Consider the following 14948-nt stretch of genomic DNA (forward strand, 5'->3'; position numbering starts at 1 on the left):
CAAACAATTGAGATAACATATATGTTTAGGGAATGCAATCAGTCTTAAATTCAATTAAAAATGGAAGTGTGATTCGTTCTTTTTGTCATAAGGTATATAATTCATGTTAAAAATCCACTAAGGAAAAAACGTAAGTAGTTATATCAATGTTTGAGCTGACTGCTACCAACTGAATATGCTGCCACCAGGTGGAATTATCCTGACATTACAAATTCACACAACCATTTCTGTTGTAACTGTGATGGGAAATAACTACCCACATATACTCAAGTACTGTACTTGAGTACAGTTCTGAGGTATTTCTAATCAGTATTTCCATTTTATGTTACTTGGAGATTGTGTACTTTTTACACCACTACATTTATTTGACAGCTATAGTTACTAGTAACTCGGATTATTATTTTACATAAAGAAACATTATGATAAGAAAACCCATTGTGTTGTTAAAAATTAAAACAGTGGTTAGTTATGTCTAGTTGGGGTCCCTTGTCATGTTTTAGATGTTCGACATACAGTACATATCTTAGTTTGTATCTCCTATGTCACTTAAAAAAACAATTTATGTCTTTACATGTTGTCCTGCGCTCCTTTTAGATTTTTTCTTAATGCATTTTATGCCTTACGTAAAGCACTTTGAATTGCCATTTTAATCGTAAATTGAATATGACTCCCTACAATGAGACTGTAAATAGGACTTCTATTATGACTTCTATTATGACTCTACAAAATCTGAAAAACATGAACCATCTTCCTTCTACAGTAAGAAGAACATTATCAAAGTTGGGTCTCCAAATTGCTGATTTGTAAACGTGAAACTTAATGTAAATATGTTTTTCTTCAAAACAGAAATAAAGATTTAATATACACACAATCTACTGCATATGTAAATATTATATTCTACCTGCAACAGTAAATATTTAAGTGAGATTGGTAGAGTACCAGGATTTTAAGATGCCATGATTTCTACTATTCAGAAGGCACTTTGTTTGCACCGTTGCTAAGTTCCTGTTTTTGTTGAATGTCCTACTGAGCTTAGCCCACTTCACTTAATTCTTTTTGTTAAGAAGACTGAAGGCACTCGTTACCAGGCAGCACTTTTTATGTGTTGTGTCTGTAATCAACCCGTGTGCCACGGTGTTCCTGGCATACAAACAAACAGTACAACCTCAAACTCTGTGGATTTAAACCTAGACTGCTCAGGGGTTCCAAGGTAAGCAGATACCTTATTTGTCCAATCAACAAATCAAAATGGCTCCAAACTATTTGTTGCATCCAGTGTCCTCAGTCAGCTTTGAAGAAAAAATCCAATTCTCCGCAAGTCAGCGTCTCTCTTTTGCAAGAAGCAAATGGTTCACACTCCCCGAGAGTGAGAGCCACAGCGACGTGTGGAGCATCAAGCCACCAGATTTCTCTCTTAAACTGTACAGATCTCCGTCAGTGCCACAGAAGAAAGAAAGAAAGACGCATTCAAATCTACCTCAACCAAGTGAAACAAAGAGGAGAACTGGAATATTTCTACCAAATGTTTTACATGAGAGTCACAAGAGGGAAGTGTCTCCAAAGTTCATCACATCATTCAGGCCTCCTGGTGCTCTGGAATCTGAGCTGATGTTTGTCAAGACTGGGAAGTACCTTTCTGGGCCTTACAAGAACCCCAAACCACATAACTTCAGACCGGTAAGTGTCTGCAAACACAAAATATGCTGTATGTTTGCCATGTGTGTGTACTGTCACAATAGTCTGTTGTAGTGTTTCCTTTTTTTCTCCCCCGTTTTGTCTTGGTTCACTTCCTGTCTTGTGTTTTCCCTCCTGAATAATTGTCTGCCCCGCCCTGATTTGTTACACCTGTTTCTGAGCCCCTTGTGTTACCTGTCCCTTGTTTCTACCCAGGACCTGTGTGTTTTAGTCTCTGTGTTTTCTTTGTGTCTTGTCGGATCATTGTTCTGTATTGTTGTGTTCTGTCGTGTCGTGGCTTCTCTTGTCAGTGTATGTATTTGTCTTGGGCTCCGTGTGTGGCTTTAGTTGTCTTGCTCTAGTTGTCTGGCTCTAGTTGTCTGGCTCTAGCTGTCTGGCTCTAGTTGTCTGGCTCTAGCTGTCTGGCTCTAGTTGTCTGGCTTTAGTTGTCTGGCTCTAGTTGTCTGGCTCTAGCTGTCTGGCTCTAGTTGTCTGGCTCTAGTTGTCTGGCTCTAGTTGTCTGGCTCTAGTTGTCTGGCTCTAGTTGTCTGCTCTAGCTGTCTGGCCTCTAGCTGTCTGGCTCTAGTTGTCTGGTTGTCTGGCTCTAGTTGTCTGGCTCTAGCTGTCTTGCTCTAGCTGTCTTGCTCTAGCTGTCTTGCTCTAGCTGTCTGGCTCTAGTTGTCTGGCTCTAGTTGTCTGGCTCTAGTTGTCTGGCTCTAGTTGTCTGGCTCTAGTTGTCTGGCTCTAGTTGTCTGGTTGTCTGGCTCTAGTTGTCTGGCTCTAGTTGTCTGGCTCATTTTCTTGCTCTAGCTCTGCCTCTAGCTGTCTGGCTCTAGCTTGTCTGGCTCTAGCTGTCGGTGCTCTAGCTGTCTGTCTCTCGCTGTCATGGCTCTAGTTGTCTGGCTCTAGTTGTCTGGCTCTAGTTGTCTGGCTCTAGCTGTCTTGCTCTAGTTGTCTGGCTCTAGTTGTCTTGCTTTCTGGTTTTCTTAGCTTGTGGATTATTTTTTCGAGAAAGTTTTTGCCTACCTCGGGACACTTTTGGTTGTTGTTTTGTTAATAAATTCCTTCTATCTATTCCGTGACAGATCCTTTGCGTGTACGCAACATGTTGATGAACACACAGGCCGAATAGGTAGAGAGGCAGGCAGGGTACATGTTCAGAGTGACGCATAGATCTCTGTAGTTTGTAATGTTAGATTTCACCTCAAGATGGCAATAAACACTAAAGTAAAAAGAAAATGTACTTTTTGATTTGTATCACTGATTTCAGCTCGATGAAGGCCTTCCAGACATAGTTACTACATATGAGAGAGATCCTGGTAACCTGAATTTGAAATTAAAACACTTGGACATCGGTAAGTGAATTATCTTCATCTTTTGTCCTTTTTGGCTGAAACTTAAACTTCTGTTAGTATTCTGAATGTTTCCATTTGTGTCACTACCATTTATTGAAACAAATGCATGCATTTATGTATCTACTGAAAAAAACCAAGACCTGTACACAAAGTACACTGTACACTACAGACTGTACACTATAGACAGACCATATCTCATTCAGTCAAAGGCCTTTTTTTATTTAGATTTTCATATGCCATTGTCAGAACAAATGACCGAATGAGTAAATATATTTTCTTTTCCAGTCCGGACAACTAGATCAGAGTCCGACTTCAGTTCAAAGGACACCAAGACATTGATGGACACGTATAAACCTGCGGAGCCAAAGTGGGATGCGAGGCTCATACTCCCTCAGCTGCTCTGGCCTCCAAAATCAGCTTCCTATACTGTCAGTAGTGGGTTGGCGTCATATCTACTGTTCATACAGAGCCAGTCACATGGGCGCTTATTACATTTCCTCAAGTACTAATACTCCATTGTGTGCTACTCTGTACTTCTATACTCACTATTGTAGTTTTTACTCCCTGCATTTTCCTCTGCAAGTTTGTATACTAAGAAAAACAAAAATCTACATTTAGCCAAATAATAACTTCAACCAACACACTGTGTGGTTTCTGGTGCTTAATGTGAATTATAGGAAAAGTGGGAAAACATCTTGTTTGATTTACATTGCTTGACTGAAGCTATCAGTTGTATTTTACATTCCTTAGTCTTACTCTGCATAATTTACAATAGTTTGGACAGTTTGGAGTTACACCTGTTTTAATACTGACATTGACTGCTGCTTCACAGAGACACCGACAAAGAAGAGGAGCGTACAGCGCATTCTTGGACCGCGTGGAGGAGAAACTCTCAGTGTTGTGGGAAAAGAGATCATAACTTTATATTTAAAAAAACATTTTTTACATATTTGGGTTTCTTTAAATGATGCATAAGCATAACATTTTAACAAACAGTCTTTACAATAGGGATGTTAAAGGAATGAAACGTAACAAGTTTTGATAGTTAAAAAATAAGCTTAAGGGAACAAATACATTTAAAAAAATGACAATACATGTTTTGGCCTTTTAGTAAAATTCAGATCTATGTCAAATGAAAGCACACATTACTTACAGCCATTTTACAAACCATATTGTATTTTTTTTTAATTTTTAATGGGTTGTTACTATCTTCACAGGATTGGATTTCTTTACAGTTTAAATGAAATACATATGAACATTATCTCTCCTGTAGAAGTTACAGTGCAGAAAATAAACCAAAAAGGACCAAATAGCACTGACAGATTCAGAAACTCTTGTAGCTTTAAAGGGGCCGTACTCAACATTCAGAACCTTAACATAGCAGCAAAAACATATGTGCAATGTAAAGATATAGTGGAGTAATGGCAAACTGAGCAGAGCATTAAGTCACACTCACTCCATACATGTTAGTGCATGTGGCTGTGAAAAAAACATAGGTATTTCACATATTGGGGAGCGGTCAGTACGAGCCGTGTGGAGGCAACTCCTGCCCCGTGCTCCTCTTACAGCTGCTCATTTGGCACCCCAAGAATTATCAACACGCAAAGCCTGCACATGTCCGAAGCATTTCTGAAATAGTTAACGAGTCATCTGTGACTGTGTGCATAGCTCACAGACTAAATTTAAAATGAAAAGAATATCAGTGACTGCATAAAACCACATGTCTCACAGACTGCCATGTGTTTTTCATATGCTAATCCCCTGTTATCCTTTGCAATACTGGACAATGTAATCAAGTCATCCATTGCAGGAAAATAAAGATTATTTCTACATGGCTAATAAAGATTTTACTTACACATGTCTTTATTCTTTACGGGCCGTGCAAAGGTCTGAAGGCAGTTGTGAAAAATCTATGAAAAATAGCCAAAAGTCAGAGGAAGTGTACTTGGAATCTCGGAAATCATTGGAAAAAAGAAGGGGGGAAAAGTAGTCCATCTAATATATTCTTTATAAATGAAACTATACAAATTTAGAACAGGACTAACTAAACACACAACATAATATATTAAATAACAACACACAACATATAAACAAAAAAAACCTTAATAAACAAATCAAAATACTGAAACGTTTTAGCTCATTTGCTAAATTGACATGATATAATTTCTTTAGTTTCTTTAGATTTTAAAATATTTTGAGCATGGCCAACATGAACTGGACCATACACAACCTAAACAGCTTACACATCAGTTATATTATTCCAACAATATGATTTATTTAATACTATAACTCTGAAAGGGACCATTCTGCCCAACAAGTTCTTTTACTGTAATGCTTTATGTACATTTTGCTTTTAATACTTTTGGATCTTTAATGTAGACTTTTAATGGTATCAGTGTATTTTCACTGTGTGTGTGTGTGTGTGTGTGTGTGTGTGTGTGTGTGTGTGTGTGTGTGTGTGTGTGTGTGTGTGTGTGTGTGTGTGTGTGTGTGTGTGTGTGTGTGTATGTGTGTGTGTGTGTGTGTGATTTTTGTTGTTGCTGTGAGGAGTCTACTTCCAAAGCTGCATTGCTGTTTTGGACCTTGGGTCTGAGTAATTCCTGCACCACTAGCCAATGTTTTGTGTTATATTCCCTGTCTCTGTGTGAAAATAAACTTCCAACAACCGATTGTGAACTACAAACTTTAAGAAAAAAGAGACAGGTTATGTAAACTAGTTGCTAGAGGGCCAGTTTGTGATTGTTTTCATTCATGCACGATGAGCTGTAGTGAGCGTGGTGGCAGTCTCTGGCGCGTGATGCCTTTCCTGCCTCTCTGGCCAATCATTTTGAACAAAAACACGCGACTGAATGAAGCGGCGCTGTTTCTCTCTCTCTCTCTCTCTCTCTCACTCACACACACACACACGCACGCACACACACACACACACACGCACTCTCTCTCTCTCTCTCTCTCGTTCACTCTCTCTCCTCTCCACCATGCTAGTCAACACACACACAAACGGACAAAAAAGCGAAAACACGCCGACTCCGAACTGAATATACGGTACGTTTAAATTTGACTTTTACGGCTACTAGCTAACGTTTAACCTTACTAAGCTAGCTAGCTTATCGACTAGCGTTGCGGGGTGTTTATAACGTATGCTATCTGAATGTCGGTGATGGTTTAATATGGGCTATCGTTACGTTAAATAGTGAATTCTAATGGAGCCTCAATAGTGTAAAGGTAGCTGTCATTCAGAAGTGTATTATGGGCTTTTGAACGCGATTTTTTGTCAAAACCCCTGTATCCGCAACTTGTAGGTACGAAACATTTATTACCAATGTCAACAAAACGTAAAAACTGCATTTCTGGACATTTTAAAACAAATAGATACACAACTTTTCAATTAAATGTACCTTCGTTCCCTCTCCAGTCGTTATTTATAAATATTGCAGACTTCAACACATCGGCTTACTTACAATCTGGTTGCAGGTCAATAACTATTAATTATTGATGTAAAAAGTAAGAAATGGTGTGACGGACAGACGGCGCAACAGGTGATCCTGGTTCCCGGGCAAGACGTGTGATTGACAGCAGCGTTAGCCAATAAGCTTGCAGAGAACGGAGGAAACACACCAATCACATGCTCCCGCAGTGTTCGTGTGGGCGTTGGTCGAGACTGACAGTAGTGCCATCAGCAGTGGATCCACACTGGGACATAGAGGACAGACAGGGAGGGTGTCTCCGCGTCTGAGGAAGGATTTTCGATCATCGTTGCCGATATACGAGGCGGAAATACACCGTGAGTTGAATTCAGCTTGTTTTAAAACACTAGAGAAGACCGCGTTTCTCTTCATAGAGGATTAGGTTTTACGTATTCTCCACTGGACATAAAAATGTATTTGCTCACCTGCCGTGTACATAAATACTTATCAGTCCTCTGTACATTTAATCGTATGTCTAGATAAAATACCGAGTCATTGGACACAAAACTCTATTTTTAATACAATTAAGGATGTTATATCAAAATTACAGCAAAACTAGCAGACAGGCCCCTGTAGGAATGTTGATCCCATATGAGATGAATTCATTAAACTTAGAACAATATGGTGGCTATAAAGACATTGTTTTGGACTTCAGGTGGCTGTAAACTCCTCCTTGTGTCACTTTGAAATTAAAGTATGGTACATTGATTTAATGATTTGATTCTATAATAGGTAACATATCAATATAATGACGTTGTGCTATCAGATTAGATATAGTATATTGCTAACAAGCCTTTTCCTGGTCATAAAGGATGTTTTCTAGTAAGTGACGCATCACTCTGGACTTTCAAGTGACATGAAAAATGAACACGCCCATATGTTGTGGTCATTGTTCACATTAATACCCATTTCTCTCAACCTTTGCATGTAAACACAACCCTAACATTTTCTATATCAACATAGTCAGTCAGAATTCTTTTGCATGCTGATGTAATGCTCCCTTAGCAGGAGCATGCAAATCGTGTGATAGAGACACCTATCACACTGCACATAGTGATTTGATCCTTGTTATTGTAAAGAATATTGATATGAAAGTACCTTTTGAAGGAGAACATAATTGTTTTCTGACAGGCAAGAAAGTAGACCCTTGCTTAATAAAATACACTTATTTTGCCACAGCCTTCCTTGGTCTGGTCCGACTAGTAGCTTATGTTAGCAAACTTTAGATAGCTATTGTTGTGTAACATAGAATCATAAAGTAATTTGTTGATTCTATGACTCTTCTCTACTTGTGCTACAGTTCACCCAACTATAATGTCCTTAATGCGACAGACTCGAGAGAATGTGTGTGAATCAAATGGGCCATTATCCTGTAATTCCTTCTCGTGGCCACAGTAGCTGTTCAGTCAAAGCTGCATGCATAGTCTTGTTTTAAGTGCTACTGCTTCTGTAAGCCTGTGTTTACCCAGAATAACATTTGCAGTATTTGTTTTCAGGTTTTTGCTGCGATCGTTTTGGAATATAGGCAGCTTTAAGGATTATTGCTGGACAATTGGATACAATCTCACAAATCACCAATCCTTCCTCATGAAGAAAGATGGGGAATGGATTGTCAGAACAGCCTAGCTTCCTCTCCAACGTCCCGTTCTTCCAGTCGTTTCACATCGCCATCCTCGGCCTGGACTCGGCAGGGAAGACCACCGTTCTGTACAGACTGCAGTTCAATGAGTTTGTGAACACAGTGCCCACCAAAGGTTTTAATGCGGAGAAGGTGAAAGTGTCTCTGGGCGGCCAGAGGACTGTGACGTTCCACTTCTGGGACGTCGGTGGCCAGGAGAAGCTACGCCCCCTGTGGAAGTCGTACACACGATGCACGGACGGCATCATATTCGTGGTGGACTCCGTGGATGCAGAGCGCATGGAGGAGGCCAAGACGGAGCTCCATAAAATTGCCAAGACCTCTGAAAACCAGGGGGTACCCCTGCTGGTGGTAGCCAACAAACAGGACTTGAGACACTCTTTGGGACTTGCTGAAATTGAGAAAGTTCTGTCACTGAAGGAACTGGGCCCTGCAACTCCCTGGCACCTGCAGCCAACCTGCGCTATCATAGGCGATGGACTCAGGGAGGGTCTGGACAGACTCCATGACATGATCCTCAAAAGAAGAAAGGCACTGCGGCAGCAGAAGAAAAAGAGATAAACCTGTCATGAGAGAGACTTTTCTGCTGTTATATGTGAAGGAAACAAAGAGTATTCTCCCCCTGGGTGGAAAAAGGCATCCAGATTCAAAATGCTGAGTTTTATCAGTCCAAACTTTAGGTTTAGGATTCCCGGTCTTGGTCTTGTGATGACGCTGTTGATCAGGAAGTGAGACTTAAAGAAATACAGTATGAAGATGAGAAAGTTTCAGAAATGTGGATATGATTATAAAGACTTTTTTTGGATTTAAAAGCACTGAGGGTTTGGGGTCTGGAAGGGTGGTGGTGAGAACTTAAGGATGCTGTATGTTTCATCAATGGCTGTTCCAAACCATATTACCAAAAATAATTTAAGAAAAGGCTTTGACTAGTTGAAGGGTTATTTGGTAAATGATTGAACATTGTTACACAAGAGGGGCAATGAAATATACATAAGTTTTATTTTACTGTTTTATATGTTATATGTAACTTGTTCATTTTTTACACTGGACTTTCTTTGTGAAAGAAAAGTATTATCATGCTTTACAGCATTATTATCGATTAGCTTGCTGTCTTATATCTCTCATCGTTTAAAAGCACTTTAGAGTATCACTTCTTCGTATGAGGTTTACAGTTTTTAAATAGAGCATATTGTGTTGGATTTTACAGAAATGTTTGGGTAAAATACAACAGATGCTATTGTAGTTGGTCCACATTGGCCACGTTGTCATTAGACAGGTTAAGTTTTGCTTAATAAAACATATTTAGAGCAATGCTGACGGTGAAATGGAGGGTGTTATTATGTTCACTTTGTTGTTCATCTTCTATTTAAAAAAGCATAGAAGTTCAGGATTGCAACCTGCAATTCCTTTGGGTGATAGTCGGCTTGAGCTCGGAGAAGCTTGTTTGAATCTGTAGGGAGCGACGAAAATAGGCAATGTGTGAAAACATCTGTTTGTGTGCCCTTTAAACGTGCACTAAACCACCAGTATTCTCCGCTGGATAGTTGACACTAAAGAACTAGTTCTGTCATGTGACTGTGATACAAGCAGTTTCTGAAAAAACAAAATGCATGCTCAGTCAACCTCTGCTCTAATTATCACTTTGGAAAGGTCCTCGTTTTCATTTCAAGCAACTTGCACAATAAATTGTGTTGACACAGGAACACACCCACAACCTGAAGGACCATTGAAATGATGGATTGGGGGAGGGCGGGCCCTGTATTGTCTGAAATGAAAGCTCTGACTTTATTGTGGCTTTCATTTCTCACTAAATATATGTGCTGAGTTGCCATGTTTTCTTAATGAGCTTGCTTTATACAGACACATTGCTGTTGATCGGATGTTGCAATATCCCATCCAAAACAAACAATCCATAGCTCTCAATCCAAAGTATTTTTGGATTTAGCTGGGCAGATATGTAGCCCAGTGCCTTAGTAATGCTAACAGTAACGCCATTTGCTCTCCCATTCCTTTGAAACAATTAATGACTGTAAAGCCGGACAGACCAGTGCAGCAGCTGGCTTTCTAAAATAACTCTGATGCAGATTTGCACTGCTCACACACTGAATCGCCAAACATCCTCACCATATAAATATCTGTTCCAGTTAAATGTGATAATTGTGACCTTCATGTGGGGTTTATGTGCTGTGTCTCAGAGGATCTACTGGATTCAAAAATAGAAAATACATGCCTTTAGCACTAATTTTCACACATTATAATGACTTTATAGGGCTCCAACATGATGTTATTTAAATCAATGGAATACTTACTGATTAATTCAAATCTGTTGTGTGGCTCTGACAAGCAAGGGGGGGGGGCATTATGGAAAGAGTGTAAGGAGGAATGGCACCCAAGGGTCCTGGTTGGGTTAGATCCTAGAGTGTTGATTTCCAGAATGCCCCATTTTTGTCAAAAATTGATGAATCATGTGTTTGTGTTGGGAAGTCCAGGTGCCTCTTCCCTACTTGTTTGCCAAGAATGGAAACGGTGTGTGTGTGTGTGTGTGTGTGTGTATGTGTGAGAGTTTGAGAGAGTTTGAGAGAGAGAGAGAGAGAGAGATATGATCAATTAATACGTCCTGTCCATGCCTTCTGGACTTCAAGCCATTTTCTTTGATCTGCTGAAGAACTCACCCAGGGGTTTTGTGTAAACCAAAAAGCTTGTTACCTGTATTTTGGTGACAAAGTGTAATATGTCTAAAATCTTTTATCTCAGCCTTTATCCTTGTTCTTGCATAGTCTTTTGTGAAAGGTAGATTAGGGTGCCTAAATCTCTTGTCCAGGGGCCATGCATTAACCTATTAACCTCGGATGGTGTATTTGGCACAAAAACGCTCAAACCTAACATGAGGTAAAAGCTCCCTGCAGTGTCCTCATGAGCATGTCTTGTTTAGAGTAGCTCATCCTTGCAAGAATTCTCTCCCATTATTGCTTTTATAGTGCACTGGAGGTATGCCTAAGGCATGATTGAGTTAGGCAGTTTTTCAGGTTGGGCGGCTGAGAACTGTACACAGTGTTCTACCGTGGGTGTTCAATGAGGATACGTTGTAGAGCAATGACATTCTTCGACAACATATGATAGAGCTGGGAGGAGGCGCTGGTTCCAGGAAGTTTTCTCCACACTGTAAATTCCTGTGTCAAAGTTTTATTTTAATGATATCCTCAGTGTTCCTCAACAGAGACACTCCCTTGAAACACTCATGGGCCATGGGAACACAAGTTTTCAAGGAGACTCATAAATAATTCAACGATACTATAGATTCCTGTTGTCTTTCTCTGTCTTAATTGTATTTCAACTTAAACTTTAAGAACTGATGTTTGCCATATAGTAGATGGCTGTAAACACTCATCCACTGTTACCATGAAAGACGGTTACGAGATGTTGCAAATTCAGGAAGCGTTGTTGCAACTAGGGACAAAACACCACGCCATAGTTCAGAATGTGACTAAGATTTACCCAATCTGTGACCTTAAGCTTCCAGTCGGGAGATTAAGATGTTTGATTGGATGTTTCTCTCTGAAATGTTTCTTGGGAGTCTTAGTTGACTTGACAACAAAGGCCTGTACAGTACCTTTTGGCTTTTTATCAAAATAACCTGATATTTTTACTAATATGTTTTGGGGATTCAACCTACCAGGTGAGTTTTATGTTCATACAAGCCTTGGAAGTGCTCCCACAATTGGTCGTTATTATATTGTCTGTGCAAAAAAAATGATAAGCCCATGGATGCCCAAAATAATTACTCCTGCTTTACTACTCTATAGACCAGTGGTTTTCAAGCTCTTTCAAACCAAGGCTTCCTTTCAATACATACACATGTACCTTTTCAGCTAAAATGACCCAATGTAGTAGGAAGTATACTAGGTAAAATTAGCTTTCATTTGAAGGAACATGCCGACTTATTGGGACTTTAGCTTATTCACCGTATCCCCCAGAGTTAGATAAGTTCATACATATCCTTCTCATCTTCGTGCGTAACTCTGGCACACCCAGCGCTAACCTAGCTTACCACACAGATGCTGAAGGTAACAGGCTCCAACTAGCCTACAGCTCTCATTAAGTGACAAAATAATATGTTGTGATTTGTATAGTCACAGCATGTACGTCTAACCGTATACATACTGGGAACTATATTCTCAGAAGCCGAAGCACTGCTACTTTTAGCGCAACACCTCAAAAGCACTGTTACTTTCTGCTCCTCACCAAGGGGCTTCTCGTGTGCTGCTAGCAAATCCCTCCGCCCAAGCAGCAGAAGTTGCAGTGCTTTGGCTTCTGAGAATATAGTTCCCAGTTTGTATATGGTCAGAAGATGGCTGTGTCTCATGTGACCTTGTTATTTGTACACACTGTTACCATACAAATCATAACATGTAAATATGAACATGTTGGTGTTATTTTGTCAATTACTGGTAGTAGTAGGCTAGTTGGAACCGGTTATCTCCAGCATCTGTGCTAAGCTAGGCTAGCAGTGGGTGTGCCAGACAGAGCTACGAGATAAGAAAGCTATGCATGGACTTTTCTAACTCTGGGGGTTACGGTGAAGTCCCAATAAGTCATTGTGTTCCTTAAAGTTTTCAAAGGCAAAAACAACAAAAAAGGTGTCTTTATGCAAGCAATGGGCCTTTGGTGTGTGCGTGGAGACAATTGGACTGACTCTTACCTACAAACATATAACAATTCTGTGTTCTACTTTTGTGTCAATCTATCTATCAATAAGGAATAACAAAGCCAACGCCGTTAGCCTTACCCAGAAAAGAGACTTGGCTCTTCATGATATGCATTAAAATGACATTTAAATGATCCTCACTGGGAAATAAGGTTGAAATCAGGATGAAATAGAAGAAAAACAACATGAGTCAATGCTTAATTGATTTGTTTGTACGAGACAATGTGCAACTTGAAATGTTTAAATGCTTTTTTTCAACTTCGAATCCTGGGCTAGTCTGTTAACGCTCAGCCTCCACAGCACGTGTACAGTATGACACAAACAAAGAATTCTTTGAAATCTGGAGTATCCTATAGAAATAAAAATAAGGATATACTGTAAGCATGTTTTGGTGTAATGCTGTAGAGGGAAGTATGCCGTAAAACTCTTTTTCTGCATGGCCATGACACAGTAATGTTTGTGTCAAACTGCACAACTTTACTTTCCCATAAATCCACCTCCAGAGGGTTCTTATTCTGCTGAGTTTGGAGATTTACCCCATTGTGTACTTAAAAAGGGGACATTGCAATATGCATACTCCTAGCCTGCTTATTATGCAAGGTTATCATGACGGGATTCATTTTTCTTCCCCCAGTCTATTGAGAGCGAGTGGCCTATTTACATGTGAATTCCTCCTGTAGCCCTGCAGCCTTGCTCAAAGTAGCAAACGGGGCCACCTGCAAGGGGAGAGGGGGAGGAGGAGGAGGAGGATGGGGGGGGGGGTTGTTTGAGGAGCTACAGAAGTGCACTCCTGTTTTCTTTGGTGCAGAGAAGAGAAGCTGGTTTCATAGATCCGTGGAGACAGAGAGTGAGCTGTGGCAACACGAACACAGGAAAAACCGACAGACATTGCTTTTTCACCAGAATAATACACCTAATGTCTTCCATCAGTCAATCGGGCTGGGATTCCTGTAAGATACTTTTTTTTATTCATGTTGCTGATTTCAAAATCTGCCATGAATATTTAAAAAATAAACAAGAGCTGATTTTATATTAAAATGTTAAACATTATCTCCCTCAAAATACATTTTGATACCACTAACTAATCTGCTTTGCTGAATAGGCCTACGTTTAGCAGGAAATCTAATTTCTGCTTGGGTTATATTAAAGGCGTCAGTATGCAGAATTGGAATGTAACTTTACTTAAGTAATTAAATTCAACTTTGACATACTTGTTTTTTATTTTCCATTTCATGCCACCTTATACTTTTACTCCAATACATTTCTTGGACAGCTATGGTTACAGGTTGCTTTTTACAAATAAAATATAATACAGCCTACTTATATGATGCATTACTCAGCTACCCAATGTATCTAAAATTGGCTCCTCATTATAATAAAATGCTCTTACATGCATTCGTAAGTGATAAAAACAGAATGGCAATATTCTATAATAAAATAACACTTGGCAAAGGAGCCATTCTGCCTAATGAGTTCTTATACTTTTGATACTTTAAGTACATTTTTCTGATAACACTTCCTTCCTTAAGTTTACTACGAAGACTGTTGGCTTGTATCGGCCATATAGTTGCTCAGTTATACCTAATTTGTGATCTTCTATAGTTTATGTTTCTGTTCAAAAGGTTTGGGATTCGAGTAGCACAGGACAGAGAATGTACTTAAGAGATAGCCAAATTTTGTGTCAAAGACAGGGTGAAGTAGTGTCATACATCACATATTTTGCATAAAATATGCAACACTGTGGGACTATTGTGATGTGAATATTACAAATTGTAGTCAAAATGCACCAAACTCTGATAGAATGTACCCTTTGGCCGTCAACAAAAACAAAAACGAGCAGTTACTGTGACAACCTACACAGCTAAATGTATTTTTTTTTTTAATCAGGCACCACTTGTGTCTTGCAACAGTTTGGTCTCCATGGATGGGTGACAGTGTTCCTGCAGTGGCATTTCTTGGCTCCGCCTGTGTGAAAGCTTCATTGTCGAGTTGATGATTGCTCTTTCACCTCTCACTCCCCGTCTGAGAGAGTCGGACTGTTGGCAGATGGAATAAGAACATGGAAAAAAAATCGGTGTGGGCGTGCACACAATGATGGGCAGATGACT

At 39.7% G+C, this 14948-nt stretch overlaps 3 protein-coding genes across 6 annotated transcripts in view; 2 read left to right on the forward strand and 1 right to left on the reverse strand.

The window, feature by feature from the left end:
* Nucleotides 1–6584, reverse strand: part of vwde (von Willebrand factor D and EGF domains) — a 47272-nt gene extending 40688 nt beyond the window's left edge. For 2 of the 3 annotated variants that reach the window (XM_032518465.1, XM_032518467.1), the window contains exons 1-2: nt 6491–6584; nt 4885–4939 (exon numbers count right to left, since the gene is read on the reverse strand). In XM_032518465.1, the coding sequence (XP_032374356.1) occupies nt 4885–4888 (4 nt within the window). In that variant the 5' untranslated portion in view covers nt 4889–4939; nt 6491–6584. Of the gene's footprint in view, nt 1–4884; nt 4940–6427 lie in introns of all 3 variants that reach the window. The other variant, XM_032518466.1, reaches the window with a different exon arrangement.
* Nucleotides 1107–4082, forward strand: c6h7orf78 (chromosome 6 C7orf78 homolog). Its single transcript, XM_032518468.1, has 4 exons — nt 1107–1677; nt 2945–3029; nt 3315–3457; nt 3862–4082. The coding sequence occupies exons 1-4, from the start codon at nt 1249–1251 to the stop codon at nt 3946–3948; spliced, it is 744 nt and encodes a 247-aa protein (XP_032374359.1). The 5' UTR covers nt 1107–1248; the 3' UTR covers nt 3949–4082.
* On the forward strand, nt 5880–9452 carry arl4aa (ADP-ribosylation factor-like 4aa). 2 transcript variants are annotated; one of them, XM_032518469.1, is made up of 3 exons: nt 5952–6074; nt 6667–6813; nt 7993–9452. In XM_032518469.1, the coding sequence occupies exon 3, from the start codon at nt 8094–8096 to the stop codon at nt 8694–8696; it is 603 nt and encodes a 200-aa protein (XP_032374360.1). In that variant the 5' UTR covers nt 5952–6074; nt 6667–6813; nt 7993–8093; the 3' UTR covers nt 8697–9452. The 2 variants fall into 2 exon arrangements, with proteins under 2 accessions (XP_032374361.1, XP_032374360.1); XM_032518470.1 differs by lacking the exon at nt 6667–6813 and having other exon boundaries at nt 5880–6074.
* The last annotated feature ends 5496 nt before the right edge of the window (nt 9453–14948 follow it).

Source organism: Etheostoma spectabile, chromosome 6, assembly GCF_008692095.1.
Source record: "Etheostoma spectabile isolate EspeVRDwgs_2016 chromosome 6, UIUC_Espe_1.0, whole genome shotgun sequence".
In the NCBI taxonomy this organism is placed as follows: Eukaryota; Metazoa; Chordata; class Actinopteri; order Perciformes; family Percidae; genus Etheostoma; species Etheostoma spectabile.